Raw genomic sequence first — 15020 nt, 5'->3', positions numbered from 1 at the left:
TCTTCTTTCCTCTCAAAAGTGGTAAAATCATCCTCCTCACGACGAATTTTTCTTCCCTCACAAATAGGCCTATGTATTGTTAGTATCTAGGCATCTAGTAAATGTAAAGTTAAATCTTGTGGATATTCGGTAGGGTAAATCCAATCGCTCTTCCCTGGGTATAAAAGAGTGCCAGGGCTAGGCCTAACTAGCCAGGACGTACTCTTCCAGCCAGGTGGCATGTTTTATTATGGGTTTACTGCTGTAGGCGTAGTTAGTGTAATGTTGTGTAATAAATACGAATGAATAAGACACGATTTTGGGAGATTTACTATTCTTTGCTTTATTACTAGCAACAACAACCTATGGTGTGCCAAACGCGACACAACTAACTATGGTGTGCCAAACACGACACTACATCCCTCCATCTTTTACATAAAAACTAGAAAAATAAACTTTAAACACAATAACTTTAAAAACAATAACTTCAAACAATTCGGTTGCCAAGCATTGACAATCTGCGGTGTTATAGAAATGTTATTATGAGTTCAGATTTGTAATTATCAGTGCTGATCATTATTAATACTATCAGAGTTACGATTAACTTATGGAACATAGTCTTTGAGATAAACTGGTGGCTGTCGAACTCTTTGAGGATTGCGCCTTGCATTATTTGTTGTTACGGGATGTTTTCCGGGAGAATCATCATCTGTGAGATAGTCGTCTTCGCTGTCTGTATTTGTGTTTGCGACATGATTGTTGAGAAGTTTGAAGAATGATGAGTTTCGAGTGATTCCGTGCTGTCCTCGCATTGCGGTAATCATTGTTCCGTTTGTTTTAGTTACCTTGTATGGTTTAGTTTTATATGGTGTTTTCGTTGATGTTAGTATGCCGCTTTCTTTTACGAGGACCATGTCACCAACTTCGATTTGTTTCTTTCGAGGTTTCTTTCGTCTTTCTGCGTAGTCCTTCATTTTTGATTTTTGAGCGTTATCTTTGTCTCTGACTGCATTCTGATTGATGCTTGATTGTTTGATTATTTCTGGGAGTCTTACTTTGAAGGTATGTCTAAAAATCAGAGATGCTGGAGGTTTGCCTGTGGTGTTGTGTGGGGTGGCTCTGTAATTTCTGAGGTATTGATTGAGTGATTGTTTATAGTTAACACCTTCGGCCACTGCGGTTTTGTAGACCTTTTTCAGATTACGCATTACTCTTTCCACCTCTCCGTTTGCTTGCGGCCATAGTGGAGTTATTTTGCGGTGATGAGCGCCAAGGTACTTCGTGAATTGAGAGAACTCGTGACTGTTGAATGGTGGTCCATTGTCGGTGCGAATTATACTGGGTATTCCAAAATTAGCGAATACTGTGTCTATCTTGGGAATAACTGTCTTTGCTGATGTTGATTTAACAACTTCCACTGTGATGAATCTGCTATAGTCATCGAGAATCACTAGAAGATGCTCGCCAGTAGGGAGGTCTTTAAAGTCAATACTAATTTCCTCCCATGGTCCGTTAGGAAGTTTCGACATCTGAAGCGGTTCATTTTGGTTCTTTTCAGTCACCGTCGCTTGACATGGTATGCAGTGTTTTACTTTTGATTCGACCATGCGGTCTATTCCGGGAAACCATATTTTTTCTCGGAGGAGTTGCTTCGTCTTTACTATGCCCTGATGTCCTTCATGGGCGATGTCTATTACTGTGTTTCTAAGTGCCTTGGGTATGACTATGCGGTGATCACGTAGGAGTATGTTGTTTTTTTGGTCGAATGTTAGCTGATTGCGAACTTTGTGCATGCACTGGAGATCGGAATGGAGGTCATCTTGATTTTTTAGAGCCTCGTGCCATTTGTTGCGAGTGATGGCCTTAATGCATGTTTGTATGAGGCCATCATTTGCCGTTTCACGTCGAACTTGTTCCAGAGTAAGTGATTTAGGGATTGCGTTGTTTGTTACAAGATTGACATGTTCTTCTGCTGCGATGTCTAGTTTCGTCTTGTTGCTCATTGTAAGGCTGTGTCTTGACATATAGTCAGCCGGATTTGTATTGCCTGGTTGGTACTTCAGGGTGTAGTCGTAGGCTTGGATTTTTAATATCCATCTTTCGATACGTGGTGGTGGTTTCGATGCGGGATTATTGAATAGCGTAAGAAGCGGTTTGTGATCGGTCACTACATCGAACTCGCTGCCACATAAGTACAAGTGGAAGTGTTGGATTCCCCATATGACTCCTAGTGCTTCACGCTCTATTTGAGAGTACCTAGTTTCGACACTTGTAAGCGCGCGACTCGCGTATGCTAGCGGTTGACCGTTTTGGCTCAGTATGGCCCCGAGTCCACTTGGACTCGCGTCAGTTATGACCGTTGATTTCTTTTCTGGATCAAAGTAGGCCATGACGTGCGAGCTGGTTAGCGTTTTCTTTAGTTTGTCGAATGCCTGCTGTTCTTCTTCACCCCAGAACCATGGCGTGTTTTTGTGAGTGAGTTTTCTGAGCGGTGTTGTTATGGTAGCATAGTTTGGAATGAATCTAGCAACGTATTGTGTCATGCCTAGGAGCGATCGCGTTTGTTCTTTAGAAGTCGGTGCTGCAGCCTTTTGGAGTGAGACAATCTTTTTAGGATCTGGTGATACTCCGGTATCACTAAATATGTGTCCGTAGAATTCAACGCTGCGTTTGAAGAATTCGCACTTAGCTTTATTTAAGGTAAGGTTTTTATCTCTCAGTCTTTCCATACAGGCTTTGAGATTGTTTGCATGTTCGGCTTCAGTGTTACCAAACACTAGTATGTCATCACTTATATTTATGACTCCTTTTAGTCCACCTAGTGCAGACTGAATGACGTTTTGAAATTTTTCTGCTGCTGAACAAACTCCGAAGCTTAGTCGTTTATACCTGAAAAGGCCAACGTGTGTTGAAAAGACAGTAATGTATCGCGACTTTGGCGCTAGCATTACCTGATGATAGCCTGCGTTCATATCGATCTTTGAAAACATCACGGCTCCATTTAGTTTGCCGATTATGTCGTCGATTGTCGGTGTCACGTGTCTCTCTCTGCTTATAGCTTTGTTCGCGGCCCTCATATCCACGCAAATGCGAATTTCGTTAGGTTTCTTAGGCTTTGCTACAACAGTTATTGGTGAAATCCATGGAGTAGGTTCGTTGTCAACTGGTTCAATGATATCTAACTCCTGTAATCGTTTGAGTTCGCTTTCAACCTTCTTCCTTAAATGAAACGGTATCCTGCGATGCGATTGAGCCACAGGTTGTATTTCAGTATTTATGTGTAGATTGCACATAGTGTCGTTAAGCTTACCAATACCAGTAAACCTGTCTTTGTATGTCTCAGTTATTGTGCTTTTGTTTAATACCGTTGCATCTGCGTGTTCATTCAGGTTATACGTTACTTGAATTAGGTCGAGTGCTTTCGCTGTGTTAAAACTGAGTAGCGTTTCGACTCCTTTTTCGGCTACGCTGAATGATGCTGATATTGTGTTCGTTTTATAGGTTATGTTTGCCGTGAAAGTTCCAGCTAGGCACAGTGCTTGTCGGCTTCCATAACCGAACACCTTTGGTAGCTTTTCGGTATAGAGCTGTGGTTTGTGTTGCAGGCGTTTGTATGTCGACATACTCATTATATTAATAGTCGCACCGGTATCGATAATTGCGTTGACAGTGCTACCTTGAATGTTCAGATTAACTTTGGGTTGTTTTTCAGACTCAGTACCTGTAATATGGAATGAGTATTCGTCTTCGCTTGTTGTGCTATCGTTTTCATCGTTAGACATGGTGTCAACAGCATGTGCGTTATGTTTCTGTCTACATTGTTTAGCATAATGATTCATTTTACCACAATTGTTGCATTTTTTGCCGTATGCTGGACACGTATTTTTGCCTTTGTGAGGGTACTCACCTCCGCAGTATATGCAGATTGTTGGACTTGTGCGTGATTTTCTTGGATTGCTTTCCCTTTCCTGTTGTGTGTTTTGGTATTTCTGTTTACCTTTTTTGTGTGAACGCACTGTTCTCGCGTGTTGAGTTGCGTCGGAAAAGTCACTCGCTTTGCTTTGTTTCATTTGTTCAATCTGTTCGGATGCTGCCGTTTCTGCTCGTATTTTGGATATTGCTGTGTCTAATGTTAGATTTTCTGTACGCAGTAGGCGTTGTTTAAGGCTTGGCTTATTGATTCCTATTACAACCCTATCAAGAATGAGGCTATCTTTCAAGGTACCAAACTCGCATGTCTCTGCTAGACTTTTCAGCGAGGTAACAAAGGAATCAAATTTCTCACCTTCTTTTTGAACCCTGCAGTTGAAAATATATCGTTCATACGTGATATTGCGCTTCCCATCACAGAATTTCTTGAACTGTGCTAAGACTGGGCCGATCTTTGTTTTGTCAGTTTCGGCGTCCCATGTAAACGTGTTGTATGTTTCCAGGGCTCGCTGTCCGATTACCGACAGGAGTGTGGCGACTCGTGTTGCCTCGGGCTTCGCGTTGACGCCTGTCGCTGTTTCGAAATTATCAAATCTTTGCGCAAATCGACGCCAACTTTCAGCCATGTTGCCTGAATCCATGTCTAGAGGCATTGGTGCGGGTATCGTGAACGTCGCCATCCTCGTCGCCAATGTAATGTTGTGTAATAAATACGAATGAATAAGACACGATTTTGGGAGATTTACTATTCTTTGCTTTATTACTAGCAACAACAACCTATGGTGTGCCAAACGCGACACAACTAACTATGGTGTGCCAAACACGACACTACAGTTAGTATATTTTTACATAGGCCTAGTAGGCCTGGTACTGTACGTTACCGCAGGACAGAGACCGATAATAACAAAGTTTGGTGTAGAGCATGAATAAAGTAGGCACCATATTATAATTCATTAAATAAATAGAATATTTAATGCTGTTTAGTTTCTTTCCTAGTCTCCCAAACTAAATGCTCTGTAGATCTCTAATTGTCTAAATAAAAAAAATTACTGCATTTTTAGTAGCATGTTAAGAAATGGGGGGGGGGGGGGTGTACTCCATAGAAAAAAAAGGAGCCATAAAAAGCCAGGGGCCTTCCTTACAGTCTGTAAACGTGTAAACGCCTGCTGTTTTAGAATTAAAACTAGGTAGTAAAAAATTAAGTAATGAAAACTTACATTTTCACATTTTGTTTTAGAAATCTGCATTAATGGTGGAAACTTGGAATGATGCACTTGCATTATTTCTGACTCTCTGTGCTTGTTGTTTAATCCCTATTCTCCTTCGCAAAGCATTTAAAAAGAACAATCAGTCTGTTGATAGTAAAAACGATGACTTGTACTCAAAATGTACATCACCGAACTGTGTTCGTTGTCAGAATTACAGAATACTGGACCATCAATTAACGGACAAATTTATTGAAATTTCACAAATAGTTCAAGGTGATTTATCCAGGATAGAACAAGCTATTGGTACTAATGAAAGGTCAAACAGCAAACAGCAACCAAATGTTTTCTTTCTGCCAAAGTTGGATCCTATTAAACCATTTTACACAGCTGATGACACAGAGTTAGCACCTGATGCTCAACTAATTGCTAATAATTTTCTTGATATTTATGAGGAATTCTTAGAGGTGTGTTTATTTCTATCAGTATCAATATCATAAACTGCAATTTATGTTTTGACCCTAGTAGATTTATGCAAACAAATTTGTTCCTTAGAGCCCTGGCAGCATTAAGTTAGGTTCTAGACACGATGGCGATTTACCTATTCTTAAAAAGCAAACAATTTTGGCAATGTATATCATAACTGTACTAGAGGTGGCATCATTAGTTCCGAAAACAAAACACCCACTGGCCGACTACATAAAAAAATTAAAAAAAATAAAGACTTGCACAGCAAGTTTGCCCTGTAAAAAGTATGTGTATCACATTTTCTGTCATTTTTTAAAGGTGTTTAATGCATTGCAAGATGGTAACGTGTCTGGTTGGTTCAGTAATTCTGTACCCACTGGTAATTGGTATGTGTTTCATCTATATAACCAAGGCGTGAAGGTACCACAGAACTGTACAAGATGCCCACGAATTACCAAACTATTAGAGAATGGTTTAAGAAAATTTATAAAGGAAAACGCTTTTGGAAACGCAGCATTTTCAGTTCTTGAGCCTGGAACGCACATAACTGAACATTTCGGGCCGTGTAATGTCAGAATTCGATGTCATCTAGGTAAATATGCAGAATCATCAGTTGAACCTTCCGTAAGCAGCCACCCTTGGGACTGGGAAAAGTGGCCGTTTACGAGAGGTGACCGCTTACGGGAGGTGGCCGCTCACAGAGGTTCAACTGTATTATAGATCAGGAACAATGTATTAATACTAAGTACTGTACCCGTAACCCCATATGTACCAATTGAATTAATTGCATATCAGATTTTACTGTTGACTGCTACTCGTACATGTGTTTCAGTATACTGTAAACAATTATTAATTAATTATCACAGGCTTGTGATGTGGATGACTCACTGACTGGTAACAGGATTTTTAAAATTCCTGATTCCTGAAAATTGAAATAAGTGTGTTATTTAGTTATGGAATGGAATCACAATTTCATGAACAATAGTAAGGTGACCATATCACCATTAAATAAAAACAACCAATATTAGGCACGCACGTTAAAGCTTGGTTCCCACTAGCGACGCAACGACGTAACGAGCGATGGATTATTCGAACAGTGGCTTGTCATTGGTCAACTCGCTTACGTTGTGTCTCTAGTCGGAACCACGCTTAATAGCTACACTGTAGTGATGTATAATAAAATTAATTTTTTCTAGGTATTCTCACGCCGCCAAATTGCTACCTAAAAGTGGATGGTATAAAAGAACAATGGAAACAAGGACAATGTTTATTATTTGACGACTCATTCTGTCATGAAGCAAAGCATTGTGGGTCAGATGACCCAAGAGCAGTATTTATGGTTGACCTTTGGCATCCAGATGTCACTAAACCTGAAATGTCATGCTTAAATATATTATTTGGTTTACCTAAAGATGAATGAAAGGAAAAGTTGGACTGGCAGGAGCCAACATGCAACATGTAATATAGGGAGCTATCAATTTGCAATGACCTACGACCTACATATTGACCTACTGTAGAAACCAACAAAACTGTGTCGATGAATATTATAGTAGGAAGCACTTCACACTTTCCATGCAAATGCACACAATTAAAAACATAACAATATTGAACTTGTTCCTGGGTCATTGCAAATCAAAAGTTAGTGCACTACAATAAGCCTACAAATTTAATAGCATTATAATCGCCTAATCTACTTACCTTTTAGGAAAATTGTGATATCTCTTACAAAAACCTTAAAAAACAAAAGATAACATAACATTGACTAAATTCTGAGACATTTTATATACAAAAGCGCACTTTAATAATCACTTTATGCAATAAACACTACAGATACATTGACAGTGTTAACAAATTATTGGTTAAAAAAATTGATTAAAAATAAAGGCTTTTCAGGTGGGAGATATAAAATTGATTTTTTCAGACCATTTTCTCTTTATATTGTTATAAATAAATTTGGATATATTTTATATGTGGTCTTCACCTCAATAATAATTAATAGTATCTATACATACACACTACGAAAACAAGGGCATCGATGATGGAATATCCCACTTGTGTTTAAACTGTAGGCCTAACTTGCAGGTAGGGAACATTGTGATTGGTCCTCATGACCATGAAAATCTACGATATCTTACCCTAAAACAAAACAACCCTCTAGGTAAATGGCAAGTAAATTTGGCCTAACCTTTTTTAAAAAAAAACAAAACACCTATAGCTATTACAACCCGAATGCTCGTCAATGATTACCTGATTAAATTGTGTACAGAAAATGCTTTAAATTACATTGGATTAAATAATTTTATACACTTAAAACTATGTGTTTATACATCAATATTAGAAACATGAACTTCAATGGTGAATTCCAAATAAAAAATCATGTGCACAGGATTCGAAAGTTATAGGGCAACCATCCACTAGACCACTAAGGATATATACTATATATAATTATATACATTCCACTGTACATTAATGAATTTCAACAAGCACTATAAACAATGTATACTTAACAATAAGGATAGTAGCACTATTTAAACACAAGTATATTGTATATAAATCTCTGTCTACCTAACCCCTAACCCTGTTAATGGTGACGTTTGGTCACTAGGGTGATGATGAAATAAATTAAAAAAAAAAAAAAAATACACTATCAAACTAGTTTGACAAAAAAAGTGTGATTTTCCCAAGTATGAATGGTAGTGCTATACCAAAATATGGTAGTAATATGACATCATCATGTCCATATATGGGCACAGCTCATTTTTTTGTCACATAAAGTTTGATAGTGTAGACAGAGCTAATTAGATTCTTGTCATTTGATTGGAGGATTGTAGGTCACATGGGTATTCAATAAATGCTCCATTTAACCCAAGCAACATCAAGAGTGTATGTATTATTTGTACTATGTACATTCTTGTTATATGCAATCACAACCTTTGACCTTTGAAGTCTGTAATAAACGTAATAAACAAAAATGAAAAATGTTTTTTATATTTTTGCAATAGAACAAACATTTTTTTGTTATGAAATGTTCTATTTTCACCTCATGAAAATATTTGTACCATTGCACTCATAAACATTCATTATTATTGTATATTGCATTATGATGTTTTTAAATGTTCCAATCTTTAATGAAGTATACTAAAATTAACTACATACAAATAATAAAACATACATACAGAGTTCATTACGTTAAAGCTAGCAATACATCATTTTTGGTGGCAGATTGAGTGAAGGGGAAATAAAATAATTCAACCCCCACCCAACAGGTTTACTCACATCCAAGTAAAAAATGGAATAACCCTTATTTATAAACTGAGTATATTGACCCTGGTAATAGTAGTATTTACATGATTTGAATTTGTTTTAAAATCTATTACAAAAATAAAATCTATTAGATTTGAACCTTATTTGTTTTTATTGTCAACAAAAATATATTTGCACGGAATGCATCTTGAAAGGCAATAGAGGTGGCCCGCATTATTTGTATAATGACAGTTATTTTGTTTATAAAAGAAATATTTTTGGTTTAATTTCTGATATTTGAAATACATTTTGGTTTCGAATTTGAATTTAGAAAGAAACACGGTCAATTTCTTGAAGAAAAATACAATTTCACCTTTGATATACGTACATCTGATACATCATTGTATTTCAATAATGTTGTTTCTTTTATAATATATATAATATAATGAATCTTTGGTTTTTAACCAAGTCAAACCATGAAGAAGAGCATAGACAAATACACACACAATCATTACATTATGTGTCACAGTTGACTGATCACAATGCATGTCTGGTGGCTATAGCTACCAACCACCTCGCATCATGTGATTTTTAAGAAATGCTTATTTTACACAAATGCATTTAGCCGTCTTTATAAGTAATAAAAACCTAGCTCATGCACTATTCTTCCCCTTTTGTGGAAAAACAAACATCACTTTAAAAATCTGGCTACGGGTGTATTTGAAATGAATTGGTTTTGTCAACCACCCCTCCTTGTAGTAGTTTTAAAACAGCTAAAAATTCACTCGGGTTGTCTGGGTGCATCCCTGAATACTAGCGTTTAGCACAGCCCCTAATCTCAAGGTTGGTAACTGTGTTAAGCATACAAATTGTCAACAAATTACAATCAGGGTGGCAGCAGTCATTGTTGAATTTATGTAATGTTATCCTACTATATTTAAATACCACTCTCTGATACATAGTATATAAAATAATATGTAGATTATAAATATATCCAAAAGCAAGAGTTTATCGATGCAATAAATTTATAAAATATCATGAAGCCTCTTTGGAGACAATCCTGAGTGTGCGGAGTGACGTTGACCGGTATTTTTTGTTACAAATTTACTAGTGTACAAGCTTTGTAAAATATATATTATACAATATTTATACCATCAAGCACAAACAAACCAATGTACATATTTTCAGTTCAAAAACATCTATCACATAAAATATACAAGCAGATAATCCATAACAGAAGGTAATACAGATCACTTTAATATTTATAATTATTAGGTCAGCATTTAGAGGTAAAAATGACATACAGGCTGATGCATCTAACCCAAAGATTTCATATAGCTGAAGGCTAGATTACAAACTCCAATGTTATCACAGTTCAAAAAGCGATTCTTCATGGAGGGGGGAATCAACAAGATGGCGGCTGCAGTCGACCAATTAGATATGCCCTATGCAGTACGCACTACTACGCCTGTGTTGAGAGTAACAGCGTGATAAGCATTCTTTACATTCTACCGTACGATACGCAAACGCAGCCTTTTGAGCGTATAAATGCGGACGCATTCTATATGAACCTCGTATACAAAAATTACTAGAAATTACCTAAGAAATTATTCATTCCATTGCGATTAACAATATATTTAATTTATAAAAACTTCACTGTGCTTTGACAAGAATATGTGTTGTGATTTATTTCGTCTTAATTTATTATATTAGATTATTATTTTATAGACTAAATAATATTTTTGAACAGATTTACGGCCGCCATCTTGTTGGTTCCCCCTCCTGTTGGAATCACTTTTCAGTCTGGAGTACGCCCTCTAGACTTCGGCTTATTACACCTCTCTGATCTAACCCCACCTACCCACCTCAAAGAATATAATCAAAATGGCTTCTTTAGGATTGACAAAGGCTTAGTTATTTACCCGTGTTACTCTACCACCAAAGTTAACGATAATTTATCCACAAAGCCAACTTAGCGGGTAAATAATGATTGTTCCGTCTGGATAGTAAAATGTCACCATTTGATACAAACACAGTAAAAATATGTCAACAATATAAAATATACAATATTATGCTTTAAATTACCTTTCATTACAATTTGAATACAGGCAACTCTCCCAAAACCAGACTTTTCTCAAAGTCCAAAGGTCCCAAATTAATTTTTACCATTAAAATCACATAAATACCAGACTTTTCGGAAAACCAGACATATAGGTGTCCAGTATTGGGAGAGTTGACTGTATTATTACTTAGTTCATAACATTTAAAACTTTCACATACTTAACAATAGGTTAGAATGTCTTACGGTAATCTATTTACACTGCAAAAAGACTTTGACGGTAGCAGAGGCATTATGAAAGGTTAATCTCCGCAAACAATGCAGGTAATTGTACATCAGGCATGAGAACGTGGCCGCTGCGTACGCATTCTTTGTGTATGATTTCAACGTTGTACAGGTATGGGACAAATCTCAGAATTCTATAGTAGCTGTCAAGGTTCTGCGATTTTTCTATATAAAACACAAAATTAAAATTTATTGTATGATGTATTATCCACCTACTGCAGTAACTACATGTTTTACTGCATGGCCCCTAAAGTAATCTACACAATATGGACACCTATTGTTTCATATAATTCATATTCCAAGTATGCAATTAAATCAACAATGTACCCCTTTCAAATTATCACTATCAGCATTTACCTAGGCACCCACATTTTGTGTGGTGTCCGCCCTGGTGTGTGAACTGCAGAGTTTTTTTAGATGATGTGAAAGAGTATGAGTGGTATGCATGAAAATGCTGTGAAATGGTATGTTTTTGTACGGGTAAGATTTGTACCCACACCCTTCAGATAAATAGCCTGGAAACATTATTGTAGACCACGACCATTTTACGCTTGATGATTAGGATTGAGATTTGAGGTCAGAGGTTATGGTAATAGTGACACCAACATAAATGGACGCATAAATTAAGAATGATTTACATACCAGTGCAATATTTCTTGAGAATTTCTTTGAATCTTGAGTGTAAGTCTAACACAATGATTGGATTCACAAGATTTGGAATATCTAGAAAAAAAGAAGTATATAAATATATAATCATTATTAATACAATAAAATTGTAAAGCTGAAATAAAAAGAGAGAGCTAACATATAATGTGGTTGGTGGTTAACATGCTTGTCTTTCAATCCCAAAGTTTAGGGTTCAATCCTGACCTAGTGCTAGGGTTCAATCCTGACCTAGTGCTAGGGTTCAATCCTGACCTAGTGCTAGGGTTTGATCCTGACCTAGTGCTAGGGTTGTAACTCCACTCCCTAAGCCTCAAATGAGACTGAGTTTACAAGCACGATAAATTATAAACTAGTTTATCCATCCTGTAATTGGCGAGTTACTCGCTGTTGGATGCGTATGAAATAAACAAAATATAAAAGTATATATCAAAAAGTAGTTCATAATTTCATTTTAGCTGTAAAAAATGGAAGCGCCCGTTCCAAGCACCACCCACTTGGATTTGACAAGACAATAGTTACCTGGATTTAACACAACAAGTGCCATCATTAAAGCGGTTTCTATACTATCTAGTTTAGCGTTCCCGATGTCCTCTCTGAATTTTCTCGTCTCTGCTTCCATTCCAGCGGTGAATACACGTAAAGTGTCCACGGTGAGAAATGTGTCTACAAACCAGTCAAACTTGGCATCATTTTTCCACGAAAGCTGAGTCAAGATCATCAAGAACGTACAGGATTTGATAAGAACCATTTTGTCGCTAACTTCAATGTTTTTGAAGCCTGTATCAATTGAAGCAAAGCGTTAATGCCAAAATGGATTACAATGAAGAATGTTAAAAGATAATGCTTAAAGATGTATTGTCCCCCTGAAAAATAATTTTTAACACTTTTTTGTTGAATATGCCATTTTAATGTCACATAATAGTTATCAACTTTGAACAAAAATTGAATCGAAAAAAATGCATTTACCTGAAAAAACTGTATTTTCAAGTAAAAAAATAGTCAAATTGGCTGCCAGCCAATGGGTTTTTGGTTGAATTTGACCATTTATTTTGTCATTTTATATGAGAAAACATTATTTTTTTTAACGGAAGGGATTACTTTATTAAAACTACAAAATAACCTATTCAAAGTCTGATTTAATTAATCTTAATTTTTTCATGTTTTTGGGGACAATACATCTTTAAGGCTTGTGTGATTATAATAATGGAATTATTTTCAATAATTTTTATTTGGATTTTAAAACAAACTTATGAATGATAGTTAGACTTGAACCTTGACATTCCAAATACAAATAATGGTGTTTTTGTATGCACAATACCTTTTGTATAGTTACTGTACTACCATAATTATAACTGTAAAAACCCCATTATATTAGTGAATTATATACAGTATTTTATTACTTATACATTATCCCACTTGTATGAAAGCATCGACCAAGTGGATTATTGGCTTTATACGAATACTATACAAATAAAATGCATGAGGAGAAAAAGTGAGTGAATATTAGAAGCACCCAGAAATGTGACCTTTTCTTTATAAACAAACGAAATTAAAACAGAAATATGATAATAATTTGGGTAAGCAAACACTATTGGTGAGCTTTATTTGTGGCATAAAAATGTACAGTAATGTAGCTTATGAATCAAGTCGTGTACAGTATTTGTTTGTGTCATTAGTTTATACAGTAGACTTTCTGAAAACTGGAAACTCTCCCAAAACCAGACTATTCTCAAGGCCCAAAAGGTCCCAAATTCATTTTTACCATTATAAAAAAAAACACATTCTGAATACCAGATTTCGGGAAAATCAGACATATTTGGCCAGCTCAAAGGTTTCCTGTGTTGGGAGAGTTAACTGTATTATTATTAGCAACGTTTTCACAATGTAATGTAATGGGGCATTTGACCACAAAGCTGTTGAGTCTCACAAGCTCACATATTTTCTGAGTGCACAGAATGTCTTTCTCCTACTGCGTCTTGAACATGTTTCTATTACAGTATTTTAAGATGGAATTCTCATTTTAGGCAAAATAATATTTGTTCATACTTTGTATGTCAAGGGTGAAATACAGTTTATCTGTATCTGTAGAATCTCTATTGAGAAGAAACCTAGTAACGCAGCAAATTATCCCTTCAATAAGGATTGTGCCCCGAATGGGCATTGGTGTTTAAACATATATTTTCTCCTGAATATGGTTGTGCTAAAAGAGGCATTCTACTGAATTGAAAGCATCTGAATATGGATATGTCATTGGGCAGAATTTCCTTAGTAATTACGGACATCTCTAAAGCTTGGTTCCCACTAGAACGTAACGCAAGGACGTAAACGCAACGCAAGCGTTTAACCAATGACAAACGAAGTTATAGACAGTTAGCAATCACAAGCGAATAAGCCATCACTTGTGATTGGTCAATTCACTTGCGTTGCGTTACGTCCTTGCGTTGCGTCGCTAGTGGGAACCATGCTTAAAGCTCTGTCTACAATATCAAAGTTTATATGACACAAAAATGTGCCCATAATACATATTTGCACATCACTTCCATATTTAGACACATCACATTTTTTTGTCACATAAACTTTGATATTGTAGAAAGAGCTTTAGTGCTTGATGAAAATGCTTTCAGTTGAGCATACCAGCAAGTTTACAAGGTACTGTAAGTTCTTAAATTTTAACATGATAAAAACAAATTACCAGGAATTTTCTTTGCAAATATGATTGAAGAGGCAATCATCTTAGACAATCTTTCCTGGAAAAGTTTCCATTCATGGCGAGTCGGATCAGGCTTACCGACAAACTGAGACAGCTGTCAAGATAAAAGTCAAAAGAAAAATTATGATACAATTCTACAAAACCTGCAAAAAACAATAAAATATGACTCAAGTACTCAACCCAAGTAAAGCCCGACCTTGGCATGCTGTAAAGTTAGATTTAAGATTTGGTTTTTTCTGCCTGTCCATCGTAAGGCCAATTTACACAGACCAGCAGTAACGGTAAGCGGAAAAGCGAACCACATAGAATCTGTATCTATCCTGAGCGGGTTATCACTCATCCACTCCACGTTTTGTGTAAGTGGGCATAAGAAATAACATGGATTCTATAATTTTGTTTTACAATTACCGCGCTTACCGTTTCCGCTTGTCTGTGTAAATTGGCTTTTAACAATTCTTGGAAAATCTAGAATTAT

The 15020-nt window shown here is 36.3% G+C and overlaps 2 protein-coding genes across 4 annotated transcripts in view; one reads left to right on the top strand and one right to left on the bottom strand.

The window, feature by feature from the left end:
- The first annotated feature begins 39 nt into the window (after nt 1-39).
- On the top strand, nt 40-8984 carry LOC144851417 (aspartate beta-hydroxylase domain-containing protein 2-like). Of its 3 annotated transcripts, none has more exons than XM_078708865.1 (4): nt 40-129; nt 5147-5581; nt 5901-6174; nt 6779-8984. In XM_078708865.1, exons 2-4 carry the CDS (start codon nt 5159-5161, stop codon nt 7000-7002), a joined length of 921 nt encoding a protein of 306 aa, XP_078564991.1. In that variant the 5' UTR covers nt 40-129; nt 5147-5158; the 3' UTR covers nt 7003-8984. The 3 variants fall into 3 exon arrangements, with proteins under 3 accessions (XP_078564991.1, XP_078564989.1, XP_078564990.1); XM_078708863.1 differs by lacking the exon at nt 40-129 and adding an exon at nt 169-252; XM_078708864.1 differs by lacking the exon at nt 40-129 and adding an exon at nt 4768-4840.
- Nucleotides 8985-11176: 2192 nt separating this feature from the next.
- LOC144851407 (uncharacterized) overlaps nt 11177-15020 on the bottom strand; it is a 29973-nt gene continuing 26129 nt past the window's right edge. The window contains exons 7-10 of the mRNA XM_078708840.1: nt 14528-14639; nt 12355-12612; nt 11812-11892; nt 11177-11334 (exon numbers count right to left, since the gene is read on the bottom strand). Of these exons, the coding sequence (XP_078564966.1) occupies nt 11177-11334; nt 11812-11892; nt 12355-12612; nt 14528-14639 (609 nt within the window). The remainder of the gene's footprint in view (nt 11335-11811; nt 11893-12354; nt 12613-14527; nt 14640-15020) is intronic.

Source organism: Antedon bifida, chromosome 9 (genome assembly GCF_963402885.1).
Source record: "Antedon bifida chromosome 9, ecAntBifi1.1, whole genome shotgun sequence".
NCBI lineage: Eukaryota > Metazoa > Echinodermata > Crinoidea > Comatulida > Antedonidae > Antedon > Antedon bifida.
This window is presented reverse-complemented; position numbering and strand designations above follow the sequence as displayed.

Coding starts and splice junctions, on each gene's coding strand:
- LOC144851417 (XM_078708863.1), top strand. CDS start 220: ATGTTTTATTATGGGTTTACTGCTGTAGGCGTA. Junction 253..5,146: donor GGTTTACTGCTGTAGGCGTA/GTTAGTGTAATG, acceptor ATTTTGTTTTAG/AAATCTGCATTAATGGTGGA. Junction 6,175..6,778: donor CAGAATTCGATGTCATCTAG/GTAAATATGCAG, acceptor AATTTTTTCTAG/GTATTCTCACGCCGCCAAAT.